The sequence below is a fragment of the Gossypium raimondii genome, chromosome 9 (genome assembly GCF_025698545.1).
Source record: "Gossypium raimondii isolate GPD5lz chromosome 9, ASM2569854v1, whole genome shotgun sequence".
Taxonomy (NCBI): domain Eukaryota; kingdom Viridiplantae; phylum Streptophyta; class Magnoliopsida; order Malvales; family Malvaceae; genus Gossypium; species Gossypium raimondii.
This window is the reverse complement of record NC_068573.1, coordinates 34511139-34534552: the sequence shown is the minus strand read 5'-3', so window position 1 is coordinate 34534552 and position 23414 is coordinate 34511139. Positions and strand designations below refer to the sequence as shown.

At 32.2% G+C, this 23414-nt stretch overlaps 4 protein-coding genes across 5 annotated transcripts; 2 read left to right on the top strand and 2 right to left on the bottom strand.

The window, feature by feature from the left end:
• Positions 1 to 670: 670 nt before the first annotated feature.
• LOC105799196 (alkaline/neutral invertase E, chloroplastic) lies at positions 671 to 4066 on the bottom strand. Its single transcript, XM_012629619.2, has 7 exons — positions 3869 to 4066; positions 3095 to 3757; positions 2810 to 2975; positions 2492 to 2703; positions 1659 to 2152; positions 1498 to 1546; positions 671 to 1282 (listed from the first exon to the last, which is right to left on the bottom strand). Exons 2-7 carry the CDS (start codon positions 3707 to 3709, stop codon positions 956 to 958), a joined length of 1863 nt encoding a protein of 620 aa, XP_012485073.1. The 5' UTR covers positions 3710 to 3757; positions 3869 to 4066; the 3' UTR covers positions 671 to 955.
• A 2572-nt stretch (positions 4067 to 6638) lies between these two features.
• On the bottom strand, positions 6639 to 11707 carry LOC105799199 (histone deacetylase 9). 2 transcript variants are annotated; one of them, XM_012629623.2, is made up of 14 exons: positions 11477 to 11707; positions 11132 to 11244; positions 10910 to 11027; positions 10092 to 10166; positions 9793 to 10012; positions 9401 to 9464; positions 8614 to 8706; positions 8406 to 8514; positions 8272 to 8321; positions 8100 to 8190; positions 7665 to 7735; positions 7412 to 7510; positions 7245 to 7311; positions 6639 to 7112 (listed from the first exon to the last, which is right to left on the bottom strand). In XM_012629623.2, the coding sequence occupies exons 1-14, from the start codon at positions 11511 to 11513 to the stop codon at positions 7030 to 7032; spliced, it is 1290 nt and encodes a 429-aa protein (XP_012485077.1). In that variant the 5' UTR covers positions 11514 to 11707; the 3' UTR covers positions 6639 to 7029. The 2 variants fall into 2 exon arrangements, with proteins under 2 accessions (XP_012485077.1, XP_052477044.1); XM_052621084.1 differs by lacking the exons at positions 9793 to 10012; positions 10092 to 10166; positions 10910 to 11027; positions 11132 to 11244; positions 11477 to 11707 and having other exon boundaries at positions 8614 to 8699; positions 9401 to 9433.
• A 5312-nt stretch (positions 11708 to 17019) lies between these two features.
• Positions 17020 to 18587, top strand: LOC105799205 (hypothetical protein). Its single transcript, XM_012629636.2, has 4 exons — positions 17020 to 17416; positions 17520 to 17630; positions 18172 to 18252; positions 18367 to 18587. The coding sequence occupies exons 1-4, from the start codon at positions 17165 to 17167 to the stop codon at positions 18439 to 18441; spliced, it is 519 nt and encodes a 172-aa protein (XP_012485090.1). The 5' UTR covers positions 17020 to 17164; the 3' UTR covers positions 18442 to 18587.
• A 3792-nt stretch (positions 18588 to 22379) lies between these two features.
• LOC105799203 (protein LURP-one-related 8) lies at positions 22380 to 23414 on the top strand. Its single transcript, XM_012629635.2, has 2 exons — positions 22380 to 22829; positions 22942 to 23414. Exons 1-2 carry the CDS (start codon positions 22566 to 22568, stop codon positions 23317 to 23319), a joined length of 642 nt encoding a protein of 213 aa, XP_012485089.1. The 5' UTR covers positions 22380 to 22565; the 3' UTR covers positions 23320 to 23414.

Genomic DNA, 23414 nt, shown 5'->3' with positions numbered 1-23414 from the left:
CGAATCAAATTATACCATCACGAACTACGAACTAAGAACTGATACAAAGTAAAATATAATTTAATAGCATTTTAAATTTAAATATTAAATTAAATATATAATAAAAAGTATTATATAAAATGAAAATAACTATTTATTTTAAAGGAAAATGAAAGGTCTAATTTGCTTGATAGGTCTAACTTTTACCTATTTATATAAAAATATAAGTAACTATTTATTTAAAAGATGAAAATCTAGTTTGCCTTTATTTGTAAAAAAATCTAATTTATTCTTATTTTTGTTTGGTAGGATGAAAATAAAATTGGAAGGGTAAAAATTGAAAGAACAAAAATAGAAAGATCGAAAATATATGTTTTCGCATAATAGATAGATGGAAAATTGAAAGAAAAAAAGAATTATCTTTCCATTTATTCTTTGGTAGAGTTTAAAAATAAGAGGAAAGAAAATAAAATCTTCAAAGATACATGATTTGAATTTACTTATATCTCTCCTGTTTTCTCTACTATTATTATTCCAATTTGAAAAGATTTATTTTTATGTATTAGAATAAAAATGATCAACTCTCAGTGTTGTCTTTCCTCTATTTGATCTTTTCTATCAAACACACTCAAATTTTATTTTATTTTCACTTTTCTACTATCTCTTCCTACTTCTAAGAGTTGAAAATATATACATAATTTTTTTCTCAATGGAAATATATATCAATATAGATATAATTGGAGTCTGTATGTATTAAACTAGAAAGCGGATATAACAAGCTGACAGCAGACCTAACTGCCAAAACACAGCTATGTTACGTATAGTGACTATATAGTATATAATCCAAGGTATGAACATAGCTTGCTAGGTAGTGCCAAAACAGCAACCCTGTGGTCGTACTCGGTTTTCTTTCAACACATGCAAAAAGCTGAATACTTCATGGGAACATTTGTAGAATCTTTAATATAAGCTTAGCTCATATGATGAAGGGCTGTTTAAACCCTTTACGGCCGCGTTTCCTCCTTGGGTTGGAGCTGAGCATGCAAGAAAACGCATTTACAAGTTCAGAGTCCTCCTCAGTTATAAGAACCTTTGCTGCACTAGGGTTAGCAAGGAGAAGCTTTGCCACAAGGTATCCAGCAATAGACCATGTTTGAAACAACCGTGACTGCTTTCCGATAAACCTCGCTCTTCTAGTGTCATAGTATTCTGGCCACTTGTCTCTAGATAAGCGTCTCTCAGCAAGCATTACAGCTTTTTCAGCAATCTCTGGTCTGTTCATCTTCATGCATGCCACAGTGAGCTGGAACAGCACCATGGTTATGTTAATTACAAGAAACAACTCTAATGGAGAATTAAGATCGGAAGGCATCTCAACCAATTCGCAACTGTATGGGTGTTAAACTTTTCACAACTCAAGATGAAAGTACAATGAAAGATATGAACGTAAATCAGTAAATGTGTCGAGCTGTTTAATCAGCTGGTAAAGTTTTCTTAGTTAGGAAAGAAAAAACTAACCTGCCAAAGCAAAGTTGGCCAAGAACCTCCATTGTGGTATGACCAGGCACTGCAATAAAAAAGAATAATCTTTAAGTATGGCTGGAAGAACTAGGAACGTATTGCTATGGTTGATTACTGAGAAGTAAGAAAAAGCGTAATCATATGGGTGAAGGCAATACGTGTTCTTGGGGTCACTTCCTGTGATAATTCGCCATTCCTGGCCCTCAAGAGCAGGATAACATATTTTCAATGGCATATCAGCCACCAACTCCGACCATTTTTCTTCAACAAGATCCAATATGGCATGTGATTGATCAACCGTTGCAAGGCCGCCAACAATAGACCATAAGTTTCCAAGTGAAAAGAAACGGAAATCCATGTGAGCTGGCTGCAGGTTTCCAATCAAATAACCTCCCCTAGAAGGCATAAATTCCACTAACCAGGAAGGGATTTGATCAGGGTAGATGTTGAACTTATTAACTGCATCATATGAATACTCCTCTGTCTTGTAACGGTAAATTTCATTAAGCTTTTTCATGTCAATCCAGTAATATTCTCTGATGTGAAATGATAATGCAACTAAACGATTGTTAAGAGCTCTTATAAGGTCAGCTGAACCATCTTCAGGAGCAAGCATCTCACGTGCACAGAGTAATGCCGAATAAAAGAGTGCCTGCAAGAACACAAATCATTTTATGCAAATGGATACCTTTATATCTCTACTTAACAATGAACATGCCAACAATCATTAAACTTCAGTTTCTATAAGATAAAAGCAACTATAAACCTGAAAAATATTATAGAGCACTAAAGGATAAAGATGTTTCTTCTCACTTAAAGGAGGAGAGGAAGAGTTCCCCGTTTAAAACAATGTTGCCTCAAGATTAACAATGTTGCACTACATAGAGGGTACAGATTTGCCTATTGGCAATTTTGAAGCTACCAAGAACATATTCCTCAAAAGAGCAACTTAATCAAAGGTCCACATCAAACATTTTAAAAAGTACTAAACCTGAATTTCCAGAGGATGACCATGAATTCCCATGCGACGATCTATCATGCAAGAACCATCTGTCACTAACAAAGTTGGAAACATGTCAAAGCCATCAGCGAGACAGAGCTTTAAGATCATTTTAATCCCAGTTTGCACATCAACCCTCTCTTGCACTGAAAGATCTCCGGTGCATTTTCCATAAGCTCGTAAAAGTATAATCCACCATAGTCCTGGACGTGAGATAAAAATTTGAATCATTAATCTCTTGGGTTAACTACAAATTGATGTATACCAAGATGTATGCCAGAGAGAGAATACAACGCAACATTCTCTTACCAGAATCAACCGGAGCAACACGGCCGATTGCAGCTTCACCAAAATCAGGGTCTAATACATCTTCAGTCACAGAATTGTCACCATCAAGTGGAACAGTACGCACTTTGAAACTGGCAGGCATCAGCCCTTGACCAGGACTATGACAATCCATGGTTTTCTCCCAGCTCTGTCAATAAAGAATTAAAAAGAAAAACAGTAAATCAATTGAAACGTGTCAATTCATGCTCCAAACTAGTAATCCAATTGTAATGCTTGATCAGAGAAATAAGATGGGCATTATATTACCTGCAACTGAAGAGTGTGCAGAATGAAATTCCGAACAATATCATATTCTCCCTTCAATAGAAAAGCTATCCCTGAAGGTATGAAGTCACGGATAAAGACTTGATCATAGTTTAGAATGCTTGAGCTGCTCGTATCGCTTGCAGCAATTGTTCCAATCGGGTTACCACAATAATAAACAACAGACTCCTTTAGCAAATCCCATGCTTCTTCCTCAATCCCTTTCCTACCACCTACTGTCCCGACCCCATTTGTGTCACCACTGGCAACCCCTTCCCCATCGGATTGCAACAGTTCATTCAACTCTTGAACATTACTCACATTAGTCTTACCATTTATAGAAAGTGATCTGGGTCTTCCATCATCTGCGGTTAATCCACTAACCCTATCAGCCCTTTGGCATTTGCAGCTCAAGAGACATGATATTTTTGTTAGGTTCTTTCTATCAGTACTACAAAAACTGATACTCCTAAATCCACACCTCTTTATTCCATTTCCCAATGTTCTTAAACTATGATGGAATTGTACTAACCCTAAATTTCGTTGTTTGCCAAAATTTGAACTAGAGTTGGATAAAAGCATATGATTTAAACACAAAGATGCTTCTGACAGCGCCATCAATCTTGAACCCTAAACTGAATTCAGTTAATTTCTTCAACCAACTACCTATTTAACAAAAAAAGAAAAAAAAGCAAAATTATCGATTAATGAATAAAATAATAAGATTATGGATATTCAGTTCCCTGTGAAGCTAAAGAAAGTGGGGATCAAACTCACCTCTGTACAAGCAAAGGATATTTATCAGTTTGGTTGAAGCAAAAGGAAGGACCATCCCCAGATTTTTTTTCTCGAGAAAAGACAGGTTCTTGGATGAGGTATGTTAGAATTTTCTCGGCATCCAAACAACTTGCTCGTTCTCGCCTTGATAGGAAATCTAGGATGGACCAGAATGGAGACAACTCAAAACGGCACCGTATTGTCCAATTCTAATGCCCAATTGGTCGGGTAGGGGGACAATTTGGTGAATTTCGATTGGGTCACAAATAAAAAGATAAAACCAAACTTAGGGGGGAATTGGATAATGTTCTCCTTTTTCCTGAAAAATGATGAATAATTATGAGTTGCGGCAATGAGGTTTGCACGTGTGGCCTTTCCAGGGACACATTATTGAATTATGTTGGTTTCAAAATAGAAATTTTTTAATCATTTCTCTGAAATTTAATTATTATTTATTTATTTAAATTTAATTATAAAATATTAGTATCATATCTTTTTTTAAAGATTTAATATCATATTATTTAAATCTAAATCATCCTGTGCAGTCAGATTTTAACAATTAAATTTTTACAACACAAAATCATAAATTATTAAACTTTTCTAAAGGTACATATAATTTTTTCAGTATGTTTTGATATATTTTTGAATTTATTATTATTTTTATATATTTATAGTCTAATTTTATTTTTAATAAAACATATTACATATAAATATTTACAAATCTTAAAATTATTAATTAGATTAAATAACTTAATTTAATGACTATATTTTGCTTTTAACGTAATTATAAAAATAAAATGATTAAAATAAAAATAATTTAAAATGGTAAATTACATCCATGATCACTTTAAAATCGAATTTGTCTTATTTTAATCACTTTAATTTTTTTTATTTTAATCACTCTAATTAAGTTAATTAGGGATCTCTCTATAATTAGATCATTTTTTCCTCTTCCTCTTTCTCTTCTCTCTTCCCTCTGTTCAGCACCCTGCTTCTTCTTTTTTTCAAAAGGTAGCTAAAAGGTAGAAGTTGAGTTGGAAAAGAAGCTTTCAAACTCAAAAGAAAGAAAAAGGAGAAAGTGCATTTGAGCTCTGCTGGTATGAAGGATAAATGGAAAGTTTTGGTTGTAGAAAATCAGGCAAGCAAGTGAAGAAGACTTCTCTCATGTATTCATGACCTTACATTATGTAGGCAAGGATGAGAGTGCAGGATATAAGAAAAATTGTTCCACCTTGGGCGGTCTTTTCTCAGCGCCAGAAGTGAGTTATATTTATGTCTCATCCTTCAGATTAACTAAACGAGGTAAATTATTATTTTCTGTTAAAACAAATCTCAGATGCAAATTATTTTATATCTTTCATCTATACGATGGCATAGCCAGCATCAGAGTTAATAAAAGCAAGTATTGAGCCAACTCTTTACAGGTTAGTGTTTACTCCTGCTACGGTTGCTCCACTACTTACAGGTTAGTGTTTTTATTTTTTTATTTTACAACATTATTTGCTTTCCGTATGTTGTGTAACTTTTTTCCTACATAGTTTGATGATGTTGCACATAGTGTCCACCCTCCGTAGGTGTTTCCATTGTGTGAAAAGGGATGAAAAACAAAAAACAAAAGCAAAAGCAGGGTGCTGAACAGATAAGAGAAAGGAATAAACATCTTGGACTAATTATAAAGAGGTCCCTAGTTAGTTTTAGCCAAAAGTTGTAATGGATTTCACTTGAGATCTTTCTATCATCAAATCACACATGAATACATAATGTTCATAATTGTCTCTGAAAAATAAAATAAAAAATATTTGTAATGCCATGCATACGTAGTATTGATTAACTGTGATAATAAGAAGCAGGGATCATCTTAGCTATTTACCATGCAAGGGAAGAATAGTCCTATATAGTAGGTAGGATGACAAGAATAATATTATTGAATAAGTAACAAATAATACTAAAAACCAAAGAAGCGCCTACAAGCTTCAATGATCTTGTTTCCCATATTATCAGACTCCTTTGTTGAATGGGCCACCATGATTGTATTTTCATCGTCTGCAACTGGAACTGTGTCATATTGATGATCTATTCTGCAATAAACAACATCGTTGGCGGCAGAAGCTGATGAGGCTCTCTTTGAAAAGGCTCTCTTCATGGCCTTCCCAATCCCTGATGATGATGATGATGATGGTGAACGTTGTCTCTCATCCTCCAAATCAGCTCTCATTGAAAATGTTTTCTCAATCACTTTGCCATCGGAACATGCTGGTGATGATAAACGTCCCAAAGGGTTTTGCCTCGATACAACCCTGATAAGCTCTTCATCTTTATCTTCATGCCCTTGATGAAGAAATGAATCATGGAGATTACCTAGATCAGTGTTTATGGTATTAACACTGATCTGGATCCCCTGTTTTGAGTCTTGGAATTTGTAGCTTGGGACGGACATGGGTGTTTTGAGGAGGAAATATGATGACAATAGTCTTTCCTCTTAGGCCTTTATGTATAGAAGAATATGTTGTAATTAAAGCCTTGCAACTGACCCCATGTTGTTTGATGAAAGAAAAACTCATCATGGAAAGCACTGCAATTAACTGACATTGAAATGCATTCATGAATCATAACTTCTGTATAGACAATGACCTGCCTTCTGCAAGGATATGGAAAACATGTTTCTACAGTTCATTCAACATCTCAATGGCTTTGTAACTAGATTTCTCCAGAAAACAAGCAATATCCCAGGCCGAGTTTTGTATTTTTCATATTCAAGTATAAAGTAAAATTAACAAAGGGACGCACTAGAAGCTTTGAAGAAAAAAAAATACATCACATGATATCCATGTACAAATAGGAAGTGTAAGCCTTAGGTACTAACAGTAACATACCAGCAAAAGGCAATATGCTCATCAGAGGGCTACCCCTTGAAGACAAGGCTAGAATTTAAACTTGCAGAGCATAAAAAATATGCTAAACATCCTATTTCATCAAATCCTTCAGAGCTTGTGGTGAAACACTACATACAACCAAAATCATTTTTGAAACCAACATATGAACAATTTATAGTGTGGTTCCTTCCACAATTTTTTCTTTGATGAGGTGTCAGCCAAATTTGGATTTAGGCAGATCCTACAAAATACAAGCTAATACCTAACAAAAAAATGCTAAGAGTAACTTCACATGTCCATGTTATGATCATTATCGTTGTCACCATCGTAATATTCATCATCACGCTGGATTTGCTTGTCTTGGGTGTGCTCTGTAAAGAAAAATGTAAAGGAGATGTATTAGATGCAGAAAGAAAAAGCTTTCACCAGAAATCAAATGGCAACAAGTGTGCTTGAAGGCACAGCATGATGCCACAGCTGTAGGCTACACGTTATCTACTTACGATCCATGCGCTCATCAGCATTTTGCTCATCTTCATCAAAATCAGGAATATAAAAATCAGGTGGAACCTGCAACACAGATAATAGCCATTAGACCACCGATATTTTGACAAGTAGTCTGGCTTGTCCAGATTCAGATTTAATTGGAGACTAGTTGTTTGCAATTCACCTCCTGCATCTGTACACCTGGAGCATGTTGGATGCTACGAAGGTTTTCCAGCACTTGCATCGTGATCGTTTTAAGATATGACTTGCTATTCAAATTCTCCTGCATAATCAACCGAAACACGAAAGCTTATGAGGGTTCTGTCTTCTTTGACATCATTGTGGCACGATACTAACTATATCGAGACCATATCAGCTGCCAATCAATTGAAAGAAATAAGTCCTTGAATGAACTTCAATTGTCCAAAATAACGTACTATGTGCCCATTTGGAATATTCAACAAGCAATCTGGTGCAAAATATTTGATATACTCATTTTCTGGGATTTCTGCACAAGATATCAAACTTTTAAGTAAGTTTGCCAATCTTCCAACCAGTGGAACATGTTAACAGCAGCTGTCTACCGAAAACATACCCACACACAGTGAAGAACTAACCAAAGATCTTTAAAATCTACCAGCCAGCTTATTTCAATGTCAAGCAGATATACAGATGCAGCAATCAACATAACATTCACATAAAGAAAAACATCCTAGGATATCAGCAGAGGTAATCAATGAGTTAACATATATATGTTTAGATGCTTTAAAAAAATAATTTAGCTAACCCAATTCTCACGCCAAGTTGAATGGGAAAAATACCAATTTCAAGATAGCATGTGAAGAAAACAAGTGAGGATAGTCTTAGTATACCATTAGGAAGTTCTGTATCTAAAAGAACTCCTGTTTCAACAGTCCAGCAACGTGCAACATTTTCTTTAGTATATCCTCCACCTCCGGTAACCTGTAGGAAAAAAGATTCCTCTCTTTACTTTAAATACAAATTATTTACAGCAGTTAAAAGGTAGTCAAACAAACAACATACCAGTAAAGGTAGGTTGAATTTCTTCACAATTTTAACACATTCAGCATGTCCTGCAAATAACATCAACAGCTCCAACATTCATCAACAATTTAAGGGGGAAAAACAGTCCTTACTTTACAAGTCAATTTGAGTACCATCAATTGAGAGATTGAAACAGCCCAAGCGATCCCCAGCAAGAGAATCTGCCCCACATTGAAGAACTATTGCACCTGGTTGATACATTTCAACAACCTTGGAAATAATCTACAAAAAGTTTATATTTGCACATAATGGTTTAAATGATACAGCGGCATAGAAAAAGCAATTACCTTTCTATTATATGTTTTTATTTCGAGTACTTACTATCTTAAACAATCTAGTGAAGCTATTGTCATCAATTCCATCTTTGAGTGGGACATTTATGGCGTAATACTTTCCTTCTCTTTCTCCTATGTCCTTCAATACAACTTGTATCAGTATTTCATTCCAATATCAATTTGGTGTAATACTAGCATTTCTTGATAAAAACTATCCAGAGAAAAAGATGTTAGAAGTGATGTAGATAATAAATTTCATGATTATACAAATTTGAAAGCAAATAGGTAAAATAACAGGAAGGACGCAACTACACTAGTTCTCTTTCTCCAATAAATAAGTTTAACTTGAAAAGTTTATATGCTAGGAAATGTTCTCCCCTAAATTCAAAAAGAAAAAGCATGAAAGAAAGACTAGCACCATCAACAAGTATAGCTCCTAAATAAGAGCATATGTAAAACAATATCATGGGTAATTTGCTTCTTGAGACATTGTACTTAGAAAAAGCTGTAATTTAAAAGCTTCAATGAGCAACAAACCAGTTTATGAAGACTAATAATGCCAGAGTGCCACATCCTATTAGTAGGGGATATATATAATGCATTGAGAACAGTTAAAACACTTAAAAAATGCAAAACTTAAAACAAGAATCAGAGTTGGAAAAATCGACATTCTCAGCTGTTAAACAATTTAGTCAAAGCAACTATAAGATGATGCTTGTGAACAAATATATTAACAATAAAATTTACCAGTGACACCAAAAAGTAAAACCAAGTTACCTAATGTTACTGCTAAAACATTTAACAGCAATAAAAAGCAAAGAATTGAGAATAACCTTCACATCACCAGTTCCAGGAAAGAACATATCTCCAAACTTGTGAAAACTAACAGTCATCACCCTATCATAATAGAATTTCAACAAGTTGATTAGAGACTGCATTTATCAACCTTAATTATTAAAGTGCAACAATTGAAATCGCATTTCAGAGATGCATGAAGATGCTAAGCCTCTTACTGGTATCATAAAATAAGCAAAGTTGATCTAATTTTAAACCTTACAAACGGTTATACGAACATCCCCCCCCCCCCCCAAGTGGATAATTCTTCTAACAGTAAATCACCCAAAAAGCAGCATTTTTGGCTCCTTTTCTGAGCTTCAAACTTTTGAAATGATGTCTAATCCAGCTCCTATGCTAAATTCACAATCCAATAACAAAAGCAACCTACCTGTCAGTGAAATAAAAGGCTTCTTCAACCCCATCACCATGATGTACATCGATATCAATATACAAAACACGGGCATGATACTTCAGAAGCTCCAAGATTCCCAAAACCAAGTCATTGATGTAACAAAAGCCAGATGCCTCACACTTCTTGGCATGATGTAAACCACCAGCCCAATTTATAGCAATATCACATAACTGATTGTTTAATCTTCTTGCAGCATCTGCCAGCCATGACAATCAATTACAACTGAAAATGCACAAATCAAATTAAGAGAAAGAGCCCACCATATCAGAATTTACCTATTGTCCCACCAGCATAAATTTGACAAAATTCAAACAAGTTTTCAAACACAGGGCAGTCTTCTCCAAGATTGTCTGGGAAGAAGAAAATAAAAAAAGATGGAAATCAAACTCCAAACCCATATACATCAGAAAAAGCATAACCTAATCCTTTCTCCATATGATATTTGCATGTTCATTGGAACGGGTAAAATACAGATGACAATTTTGATAGAGAATTTCTAAGAGGGGAAAGAATAAGAAAATAGAGGAGAGAGATAAAAGTTAAAATTTTGAACCCTGTTCATATATGTCTTAACCATCAAATACGTGCCTTCTTTTAACATGACTAACTACTGCCTAAAACTGCTAACTAACTCGTAACTGCTAACTAACTCATACTTCGGACTATTGCTAACATGTCCTTATACATTATTTGGCCTGAAATATTATTGAAACCAGATAATGTAACCAAGTCAAACTACAGCATATAAGCATGAAAAAAGTAAACAGCTCTGTCAAATGGAGAGAACTGAAATGTGAAATGAAACCATATCACTGCTAGAAACAGTACATGATCGCTATCACTTTCACCAATACTATGTTCTTAAAACTTCTGTAACCATCAATATTGAACAAGGCAGTCCATAGAACTTCTTTTCAACACTTAGATTAGATCAAGCACTAAACTAACTATACAATTAGTGACAGTGTATCAACTTGAATCTAGGCTTAACCCATTAATTTAACAATTAGAGAGAATTAATAAGAATAAACTAGTTCGATAGCACAATATATAATATTAATTCGAGAAATGAAAAAGAAAATGTTATACATACATCTGGCCAATTCATTCGAGAACAAATGCTGCGTATCTGGCGAAATTCGATGCAAAAACTCGACATAATCAGCTGAATGGAACTGAGCGAGTTCAACGGGGTAAGCCTTGTGGGGACGCTACATTTACCATTCACCAAAGGGAAAAAAATCGTCAGAAAAAGAAGAGAGAGAAATTTAGGCCAGTAAAATTAGAAAAAGTTTCGAGTATTTGAGGAACTGACATAAATTTCCATCTTTTTATGGAGGTCATAGGCAAGGACCAAATGGTGAGTCATACAAAGCCGGTGAGGTTTCATTGGATGATTAGGTCCAAAGTATACGCTCCCTACATCTCCTGCCAAACAACCGAAAAATAGTTAAATTTGGAATTTTTTTTTTCGGGGGGGGGGGGGTAGACCAAAGTTAGGGTTTTCAAAGATTTAGGGAAAACAAGGAGATTATAAATAAAGATTTTAAATTGAAATAAACAAATTAAAAGCAAAAGAGATAGAGAAAAATAAAAAGGGGGGTGATAAATTGTGAAAATGAGAGGAGAGGAAGAAGAGTGAAGAAGAAGAAGATGATACCGTCGTAAAAGTAGGATATTTTGTCCTTGGAACGCATTTTGGCAACTAATGAGAAAAGAAAAGGAAGAGCGGAAGAGAGGGAAACTGGAAGTCTTTGGCTACAAAGAGTCCGCCATTGTTAAAGCTCCTGAGGAGAGTTGCAGAGATAGAGAGGGAGAGAAGAGGAGAAATAATTGCGTGTCTCTCAGGTGTACTACATAATGTATCGGATGCAAGACGCGCGCGTAAACGATGCCGTTAATCTCACATTTAATAACATTACCCTGTTTTTAGTATTAGAGTCGTTTGGACCAGTGGTTTTCATGCCTGGGCCAAGCCGTGATCCAGTTTTAAAAAGGTTATCAGGTTTAGATTGGGCTTGGTCTTGTTCAATCATTTTATTATTTAAAAAAATAGAATATCCAAAAATTATATTTTATATATTATGATTAAACTTAGATAAATATATTTAATTTAAATTTACACAAACTTGAGGTCAAATAATCTTTACTTAAATTCGGTATGGATCGAGGAGTAGAACAAATAACTCTTTTTAATATTTATTCTTATATTATTTATCAAATTACTCTAAATTGGATAGAAAGTTAACATCGATTAACTTTCTTGATATAACATACATATGAGTTGTCATATTAATAATCAATTAATTTTTAAATTAAAAATCATAAAATATTTTAAAATCTAAATTAAATGTAAGTAATATGTTATTGAATGAAATATATATACACACACAACCATGTTAGTTAAATAATTAAGGAATTTAGAATATAGTGATGGATGTATTTTGGATAGCTTGCGGACAAAACGACTTTAAACCAACATTCTGTTCCCACCCAAGAGCATACACATAAATTCTTGTAAGAATGTTTGTATCATTATTCTGATTAACACAGTCCATTCAATTTTAAAAATATCGATATATTTTTAGCAATATTATTGGGATTTTTATACTTAAGGATTAAACCATTTGTAATTCAGATATTGTATATAGAAATACATGCATAAGGATTAAACTATAATTGATTTTGAATTTTTTTATTTAAAAAGACATAGAAACAATCTTGTGTTTAAAAAGCTTACTTCTGTTTTGTTTTTTTTTTTTTCCATTTCGTTTCTTTTAAATGAAGATGCTCTTTCCATTCAGCCTTAAAGTATAAATTATTAAACTTATTTTTCTTTGTTGGAAATTTTGAGAGGTTACTGGATTAAATTGTGAATAAGTTTAATACACAGGTAGTAACTATTAAAAGTTTAATCCACACCACCACAAATTTATACCTCAATTCCCACTGAGTAAGTTGCTGATTTTAATACAAGTTTTTTTTTCTATTAACTCACTCAATTTTCGAATTTTTTTTTAACCTTTTACTTATATGTTTTGTCAATTTAGATGGTGGTTGTGTCCTGTGTTGCAGATCAAAACTTGTGACCGTTGCGCACAGAACGTCTCATAGGAGTCAACTTATTAAATGGGGTTCATTTGACCCATATAAATTGACTCGATTTATTAAACCTATGAAGAAGCTCATTTACTTAAAGCGTTGGTGGCTCGGTGAAATAATCTAGTCAAACTAAAGTTACCAGGGTAAATAGGGTAAATCCTAAAGGAATAAGATTAGATAGAGTTTAAATTTCTTAGAACTCTCAATTGTAGATAGGCTCTTACTTGACTGTTGATATAACTCAATCTGTATTGTTGATTTGGGGAACTCAACTATAAATAGAGGTTTCCCCCTTCATTTGTATTGATCTCATTATATACAGTTATTCGTGAGTTAAGTATATATTGAGAGCATTTTCTCAAACAATTGGTGTGCATTGCTTCTTGTGGCTTTTTAGCTTTATTGTTGATCTTTTTGCTTTAAGTTGCTCCTGCTATATTTTTTTAGTACCTTAGAGAATTTTGTGAGAATTCTTAATTTCAAAACTAAAGTTCTAAATTCGTAACAATTGCACTACATATCATACCTGTGCATTTTTCCATTTTCAAATTTCCTATTATGATTAAGGGTAAAAGTTAAAGCTACAATAAATGTTTATAACAAAAATTCCTCAAGTAATATTCAATGTGTAATTCTATCATTGGAGAACAAATAGAACTGAAAGAGAAACTCAAGAAATGGAAATTTAAGAAAACTAAGAAGCAACAAATGAAAAGAGAAAGAATGATCAGCATTTCCTTGATTCCAAGAAAACCAAGGTTTTCAACTTACAATTGATTATTTATAAAGCTCACTTAGCATCATTATTCTTTGATTATATTTTTTATGTGCAATTATAGATGTGTATATATATATTGTGCCTATGTTTTTGAAGGGTTATAAAGAGATTTATTTTCTAATTTCGTATGACTAAAAGAGGGAAAATTACCAAGGAGTATACATAAAACCGTAGTGAACTTGATGAGAAAGGATTGTATGAAACTGTGATTCCACGTCATCTTTATACCTTTCCAATAAGAGAATGACAAGTCAGATTTTTCTTTATGGTTTTTAACATTTTTAGTTAGATCTAAAATTTTTAAGGAGGAAAACGCTGAAAATCAAGAGAAAAATTTTTATTTGTCATTCTCCTATTGGAAAAGGATAAAGATGACGTGTAATCACAATTTGATACAATTCTTTCTCGAACTCGATTTCCTTTCATAATGTTCTCTTCATTGGGTTTTATAAAATATACCCAATTATCACATATAATATATTTTGTTAAAGAATAATTGATGATATTTGCATAAATTAGCTATGCAGTGGGCGGAAAAAAAGGACACAAGTCTTACCTCAACGGTTTTCTGACAGACATTCAGAACCAAAGATGAAGAAGGAAAGTTATATAAGTAAAATCTTTTAGCTTCAACAACTATTGATGTATAGAATGGAAATGGACAAACGTTATTCTTCTCAAAAAAGGTCATCTTAAGTTGTATATGATCCCATGGTAGCACTTGGATTTTTTGGCCAAAGTTACTGCAATGTCTCCTGCCATTTTGTTCACTTCTATAAAACAAACATTGTAATGCTTCTTTTTTACATTATTAAAAATGGAAATGAAAAGAGGCTGCCTATTCCGCCGCCGCTTTCTTCTTTTTGCCTATTTTCACTTCCCATTTGTTTTACATTTTAGACAAATAAATTCCTCTTAAGTTTGACAGTAATAACTATGAAAAGTCGGCTCCCATTTTTTTATATTTTTAAAATTTTAAAAACACAATTTCAAATGAAAATAGTAGAAATACAAGAAATAAAATAAAAAAATTCTTACATTTATATAGAAATGAACTACAACTAAGGTCAAGCATTTATTTTATAAACATTAAATCTCTTACTTTGGTTTGAGTGTATATAAATGTAGGATATTTTATTTGATTTATTATTATTATTTATTACGAGATAGTGAAATAGGGATCAAACTAGTTTGTATTCTTCTACCAGATGTGTATATCAAATATATTTTCATATTTTAATTATTGGAAATATTTTTTATTTATTGAATGTATTTTATAATTTTAAAAAATAAAATATTTCTCGTATCTTCATTTTATCTTTCAAAATCACTTTTAGATCCTCAAAGTGAGATATTTTCTTTAAATTTTTTATTTTCCCTTTCTGTTTTCTTCTCTCTCAAATCTCTCTTTTTTTTTTTTCAATTTTGAAATTTTAAATTTCTCAAGCAGATTCTCTTTTAAAAATTATCATTTACTTTGAAATCATTCCAATTTGGGCCCAATTAAAGCAATAAAAAAGGGCAGTCAATCCTAACCTAAGCATTTCTATTTATATTTTAACTTCAAAATTCAAAATAAATCCAAAGCTGAACAACTAAAGCCGTAAAGGACAATACAACTGTGTACATGGGTGTCATAATGATATTTTGGGTCCTTCAATCTTATAAAAAACAAATTATTTTAACCCTTTATTTAATTTGTTATCCTTTCTTACCCTTAAACTTATAAATCTAGAATAATTTTTCTCTAAAATCAGAATACCGAATAAGTTAGTATTCCTTTGATTAAACTCAATAACATATTAAAAATTGTTTAATGAATTTTTGTTGATATATTTAAACCATAGATTAAGGTGCGCAAAAGAGAAATGATGCACCCCTAAACCTAAAATTAAAAGCACAAAGCCAACCATATGATTCTGACAGTTTGCCTCACCTTCGAACCTTACTCCTAAAATTTTGTTGACAATTTCAGAAATTTAGTGAAAGAATTTTGAAATTTAGTCAATAATTGTGTAATAGCACATAACTTAGGTTGCTTAAATTGTTATTGACATTAAAAGATTTTTAGTAAATAAATACATTCATAATTCGAATAACATCTAGAAAAAAACGTAGCCTTTCAACTACTAACCTCTCTGGCATATGTGTTTTTAACTTCAAAAAAAAAAAAAGTCCACGCTGTAAGGGTGATGATATAATGTAATTAAGGCAGCTAGCTACCTAGGCTGCTTTGACAGTCTCTCCAACTCTGTCTTGTCTCTTAAGGCTTTCCCTCCCCATGTCTTGTGTAGGTGACCACTTCTTGTCCACTCCATAAAGTAAGCCTTCTTCTCCAAGGAAAATGAAGATTTACCATTACTCTTTAGGACCCTTCAACCAATATCTTTTTATATATTTATAATAAATAATTTGCACTTTGGCATCCCCAATATCATTTGCACACCAATAATCACACTAGCACGTATTCTATGCTATGCTATATAGATTTGAAAATATGATACAAATATACGAAAGAAATATATTTTTATATTTACGTTTTGAATATAAGTGTGGTATCTGAATAATTTAAGAAATATGAAGTGTTCGGGTTATATGTTTTATTGAAAAAAGTTAAATTTTGAGTAAAAATATCTTTTAAGTTTCGTATTAAGATGTTTGGTTATTCTATCGATTATATTAGTTTTGACAATATAAATGGATAAAACTTTCCACAGAAACGACAAATTTGCTCTTTAATTTAACTTACAGGAATTAATTTACCCCTTTGATTATTAGAGAAAGTAAGATACAATCTGACTCTATGATACTTTTACCTCAAAATTTAATATTAGAAACGTAGTAAAGGCGATGGAATGAAAGGCCTTGATTCCATTAGTTAAGCGGTGCAATCTCAACCAAATTTTAATAATTCAATTAAATCCTTTAATCTCTTTGTTAATATTAGAAATTCAATTTAGACCATTTTAATACAAAATTTTAATTTTATTTCATAATTTCTGGGATAAAGGAGAGAAAGAGAATGGCAGTTAATTGAAGTTGTCAATAGACCAACTTTCCACAAGAGGCCCATATAGATCCTCTTGCAATCCAAGCTTTAGAAAAAAAATACAGTTGGAAAGGTGTACAAGGAAGAATTGTACATGGTATCAACTTACTTCTAAGCTAAAATTTGAATAAAAAAAAAAAAGATGAAGAAACTGTACAGATGCCAAGTAAATGACAGTGTGTGAAGAAAGGTGAACATAAAGTGAGTAGACAAATTGGTCATTTCAATAACTTTATATAATACTGGTAATTTGTTTTGTGTTAAAGTAAGCTAGTTGGTATGATATCTTTAAAGCCAGCCTTGCATATAACCCACCTATAGCAGGGGAAAGAGAGCCATCATTGGAAAGAAAAAGGGCAAAAGGCAAAGAGAATTGGAAGAAGGAAAAGCAGGGTTGGGGTGGGGGACTAGTGGCATCAATGGCAACACCAAAGCAGATATGGGAGCAACAGCAATCCCAGATGCAGCGCGTAAAGAACTCGGGAATCATCCTTACCAATGAAACTCCATTGAAAGATGATAAGGAAGAGGAAATGGCCAAATCCGCATTGGCTTTGTTTCGAGCCAAAGAAGAAGAGATTGAGAGGAAGAAGATGGAGGTGAGAGACAAGGTTCAGGCTTATATGGGACGCGTCGAAGAAGCTACTCGCCGCTTGTCTGACATTCGAGAAGTAAGTTATTACCAACAAATTTGCATAGTATGATAGTTCAGAAATTAAATAGCTAGCATCATGTAATAGATGAGAATCTAACAGATATGAATTGATGTTGCAGGAGCTTGATGCCCTGATAGATCCAATGAGAAAGGACATTGCATTTCTGCGTAAGAAGATAGACACCGCTAACCGGGAGCTGAAACCATTGGGACAGAGCTGCCAGAAGAAGGTGCAAACATTATTTTCATTACTAATCATTAAAATGATTGTCAAGTGGGCAATAGAGGGTATAATTAGTAATATATATATATATATGGTTAATAATTAGTTATTTTGATGATCACATCTCATTAATACAACCAGATGAGATAAAAGTACCATGAAGGCGGTTGTATTAAGAGTAAGATTGCATTTTATTTCTCTATTCAAAAAATAAGCAAATTAGTTTTTGTACATTAGATCAATATGAGCAAACTAGTTCTTTTGTTAAAAATTTCATCTATTTTTACTATTAAAAATTGGTTTATGTATGCCCATATGAGGTATACGTAACATGTCACGTGCCATTGTTTGGTTATTTCGTCGACCACACTAATTTTCAACAATACGAATGAATTAAATTTTTAACAAAAAGTTCCAATTTGCTCAATTTTTTAAGTAGGTGGAGTAAAATATAATTCGATTTCTAATATAGTAATTTTCACAATACGTTTACCCTAAATAAGTATCTAAATGCTTTTAAAACTTCAAATCATAATCGTAAATCACAGGAAAGAGAGTACAAAGAAGCTCTTGAAGCCTTCAATGACAAGAACAAGGAGAAAACACAACTAGTCAGCAAATTAATGGAGGTGAATATTTTCTTCTTTTTTACTTTGGTTAAGCCTTGTTCATGACAAAATTTTCCAAGTAACATATTGCTTGTTTTCCTACTTGTTTTTTCTTTGCTGTGAAATGGGGGTTAGCTGGTGAGTGAAAGCGAGAGATTGAGGATGAAGAAGCTGGAGGAGCTGAGCAAAAGTATTGAAACACTTAGCTAAAAATGGTGCTGACTAAAACAACATACAAGATGTGCTTTGCGTGTTGTAATTTGACTGATTGTTTCATATATTTTATTGTTTTACTATCCATGTTTTTCAACTGGTTCTTCAATTAGGAAAGTAGCCACTGAGCAGGTGTCACCAAACATGTCAACTTTTATTTGCTCCTCGTGTTTCTATCTAACTCAACCATAATAATTTGTCCAATAAATTTATATATATATATATATATATATATATTATCACTTGTGTAAAACTTGCCGAATAGAAAAGAAAAAGAATAATCGGATAAGGTGGGTTAGCAAACAAACCTCCTTACCCAACTCCTGCCACGAGGTGGCAAGGTCTTTAATCAGCCATGAACGAAAGTGAAGTCTTGCCTATTTGCCTTTTTTTACTTTCTTGAGAAATGCATATTTTGCCATTTCTGAAAATATTGTTTAGTGGCATGAACTTTTTTATTTTCTCAAAATATTTATGTTGGATACATATAAATTTAAATATGAATATAAAATATATAAAATTTTAAAAAAACTCAAAATATATGCATACGTAGACAAATCTAAGTGCATGCAATTATTAGGGTCTCTTAAAATGATAAAATTATTTTTATATGTTTTAAAAGATTATAAAATTATAAATTAATATAAAGATAAAGCTACCTTTAACCTTCAAAATCTAAAACATTTTTCTAGCCTCACCCTACATATATGGATAAAAAAAATTGTCTATAATTTTGATCTTTAAAAATAAAAAAGTATCACACATTTAAATACGTTGAAATTCATATTTATTAAATGGTTGCTAGCTAGAAAGAGGAGACTGTTATTCCTAAACCCGGATTGGTATAATGGCATGAGATGACGAGGAGCGCATTCAAAAACTCCAAAAATATTAATATAAATACAACTTGGAATTGTAAATAAACACTTGCATGCAAAAAGTAGGTTTAGGTAATTAGCGACGTACAACTCTCTTCTGCTGATTTATTATTAATTTCTTTACTAACTTAATATAACATTTGGTACTTAAATTTCATAATTTTTTTCTAGTTTCACGTCCAAACTTTTTTTACTTAATTTGGTTTTTAAACTTGACACTTTTCCTAATTTAGTATTTAAATTTTTTTGGGCCCAATTTAGTACATGAACTTGGCAGTGTTTTTCTAATTTGGTACCTAAGCTTTTTTTAGGTTCAATTTGGTACCTAAATTTATTAAATGTTAAATAGATTACGCGAAACACTAACGGTGTTAAATTTTTTTGTTATGCTACAAAAATATGGTTAGTATTAGAGGAAATTCATGTTCAAAAATAGGTATTGATCTATGCTTAACTAATTAATATTAAATAAGAAAAAATTAAAATCCCAAATTAAAATAAATTCATTATTTTCAATTAATAAATCTTTAATTAAATATATAAAACTAAAAGTAATTGAACATATAAAATAAAAAAATCATATCATCTGTCACATATCGGTCATGCATTGATTATTTTGCTATCTCATAAAAACATATTTAGTATATTTGAGTAATTTGTAAAACGTCGATAAGTACCAAATCGAACAAAAAAAATAGATACCAAATTAGAGAAAAGAGTTAAGTTCAAATAACAAATTGGACCCCAAAAAAAATCAAGTACCAACTTAAGAAAAAATGTCAAGTTTATGTATCAAATTAGGAAAAAGTGTTAAGTTGGGGTATCAAATTGGACCAAAAAATATTTTTAGGTACCAAATTAGGAGAAAGTGTTAAATTCAAGTACCAAATGTTATATTAAGCCATAAAAGTAAAATCCTAACAATTGGTTGGGTGTAATAGTAAGATATAATGCACTCTTACCAAAGGAGAATGCAAGTTAAAATTTTAGAGACAACATTATTGAGAGGAACAATTACGAATCTCGAATATAAACCATAAACCAACATACAAAATACCAAAAAAAAATCTCATTGTCGTTTGTCCCCCAACTCAAAATTTTCATGCTAAAAAGATTAAATTGTATTACAAAATAATATGAGGGTCTAAAATTGTAATAAACACACTTTATCTGAGAGAGACAGAAGGCATTGCCTATCCCTTTTGTAAAAAATATAGGTTAAATTGTTTAAGTTTAAAAAAATAGTAAAGGAGAAATATATAATAAGAATAAAAGAGATATATATAAAAACTAAATATTAAATTAAAATAGGTAAAATATATCACAAATCACCTTAAATTAATGTCATTTCCATGTTGGTTACTCTAAAATATTTTTTTTATCAATTTAATCATTCTAATTAAGACAATTACTTGAATTGGTCAATGGCATTAAAAACTAATTTAATCTATTAACGAATTGTTGACATGACATTTTTTTCCATTTAACTAAAACTTAAAAAAAACTTTCAACCTTCCAAAATGACTTGTTGTTTTCTTTCCTCACGATCAGCTTCATTGTCACACAACACCCAAACCTTTCTACCCAAAATTTCCACCACGTCCTCAACTTCCTTGCCCACTCCGTCCAAGTCATTGCCACTTCTGACTCATTTAATTCAGACTTCAAGTGAAACACCTATTTTAAACTTATAATTCGATTAAATTAAATTGATATTAGTACTATATATCAATCCAATCCAATCCAAACTCACTCCTACTTCATCTATAAATACCTTTAATCCATCCATAGAAGATGGGATGAAGGGTTAGAAATGATTCAGACAATTGGGTCCATTAACTTTTGGAACTGAGGGTCATAAGTGCCGGAAACCTTATCTAGACGCGTACAATGATAAATTATAATATGGTTCTGTGGGTGTCGCACTAACCCATCCTGCTCCAATCAATTTACTTATGTGTTCTCCCAATCCATAGACTCGTGTGTTACTTATTAAAATAAGCAAGGAAAAAGTCAATGCTAACATCGTCACAAAAATATCTAAGCAAAAGTATTGGTCAGTCGCCAAGTGTCCTTTCTCCCTCACCGCAGATTACCTCTCAGCCACAAATCTTAACACTACCACACTTAATTAATTATTATTGCATCCTGTCAAATATCAAATTAAAATGTTTCAGTTTTTCAAATTTTATAATGATAAAATAGTTTGAGTTGAATAAATAGTCAATAATTGGAAAATCAATTATGATTTAATCAAGTTGTGAGAGGAGGAATTTGTAATAATGTAATTGCAATCGATTTTATTGTCTAATTAGATTTTATAAAATTTTAATAAGTTAAATTAACAAAATAAAATAAATCAATTCTAGTCATTCTACCACTTTTTTGTATATTTATTTTAAGATTCATATTTAAATAAATCAAAATTTAAATAAAGAATTCTTTTAACAACTTGTAAATTTAGGCAAGTAAAAAAGGCTCTTAACGCTAATACCAAATTAAAATAATAATCATGGTCAAATACAAAAGGGAAAGCAACCCAACAATTTTAATATTCTTGACCGAGACGTTAAACATTTGTATTAATTATTTGCTGGCTTACAAGGAAAGATAGGTAGGCCATTTCTATCTTTCTTTAATCTCTCAATACCTATTATCTTTTTGTCTTTATTTTATTAAATGCCTCCATGCCTCATTTCTATAACTTCCATTTCTTTGCTTTCAATTATCTTCACTCGATTAATATAAATATTATTATCAATATAAAAATATAGGTTTAAACATGTTTAAAAAGATTATAGATAATTAGATATTATATCAAAAAAATAAATATGATTAAAATATATAATAATATTCTTTCATCTAACTATTAAAAGGAGTGATAAAAATAAAATTAAGATATTTTAACTTTCAATTTAGTTAAGACTCAATATCATTATTAAACACGGAAAATATTATATATGCAAATATATATTATCGTCCTGTTAAGTGCTGGTTTTACGTCATATAATGGTGGCGCACTCGTATTAGACTTTTGTACATCTTTTATTCTTCCTCCCAACCCTATACTTTTTTCCTTTATAAAAATACTCTCTCTGCCTAATTCCTCCACTCAAACCAAGCTCCGAAGTTTCGCTCTGCCCATTAAGTTTTTTTTTCCTTTTGTCATCTATTACTTGGATCATCTTGAGTTGAGTTTTAGTGTTGCAATCTTTTTTCCAAATTAGTGTTTAAAGGCTGGCAATGACAAAGGTTTATCCCAATGCTAGTAGTTTTTCCGGCAGCGGTACCATCTCCGAGAGGCCGCCTAAGGTGTTAGCAGCACCAGAATCCGAGGCAATTCTAACCGTATGGAAAAAATCCTTGCTCTTCAACTGCAATGGCTTCACAGTGTTTGGTAGTAAAGGTGATTTGGTGTTCAGGGTAGATAATTACATGGACGGTAACAAGGGTGAGATCCTTCTCATGGATGCCACTGGCAACCCTCTCCTTACCATCCGCCGCAAGGTACAGCGTCGCATTCACTTTTTTTTTTCTTCTTTTTTCTTTTTGCATATTTGGCTAATGTTTTCGATGAAACGATGATGATGATGTTTCAACGTTATTTGTTTTTGTTCAGAAAATGAGCCTGGGAGATAGCTGGTTGGTTTACAAAGGCGAAAGTACCTCAACGAATCCCCTACTTTGTGTGAGGAAATCGATGAACATCTTAAACAACAAGTGCTTGGCTTACGTTATCCCCGGCGACAACACTAGCAACCGAAGCAATAACGTCGTATACGAGATCGAAGGGTCGTATTCGCAAAGATCGTGTTCCGTATACGATGACAGGAGGAGATTAGCCGCAGAGATCAAGAAAAAAGAGGCTGTTAATGGAGGAGTTGCCTACGGAAACGACATCTTTCGCCTTGTTGTTCAGCCTGGTCATATCAGGACGGATTTTGCCATGGCTCTCGTCATCCTTCTTGATCAAATGTTCGGATCTTCAAGACGATAACCATCTTTAATTTCTTGCTTTTTCTTTACCAAAACATTGTCTATCTGTTTGTCTATCTATATGTCTATATGAAAATCATAGCAACAATTTCCAAA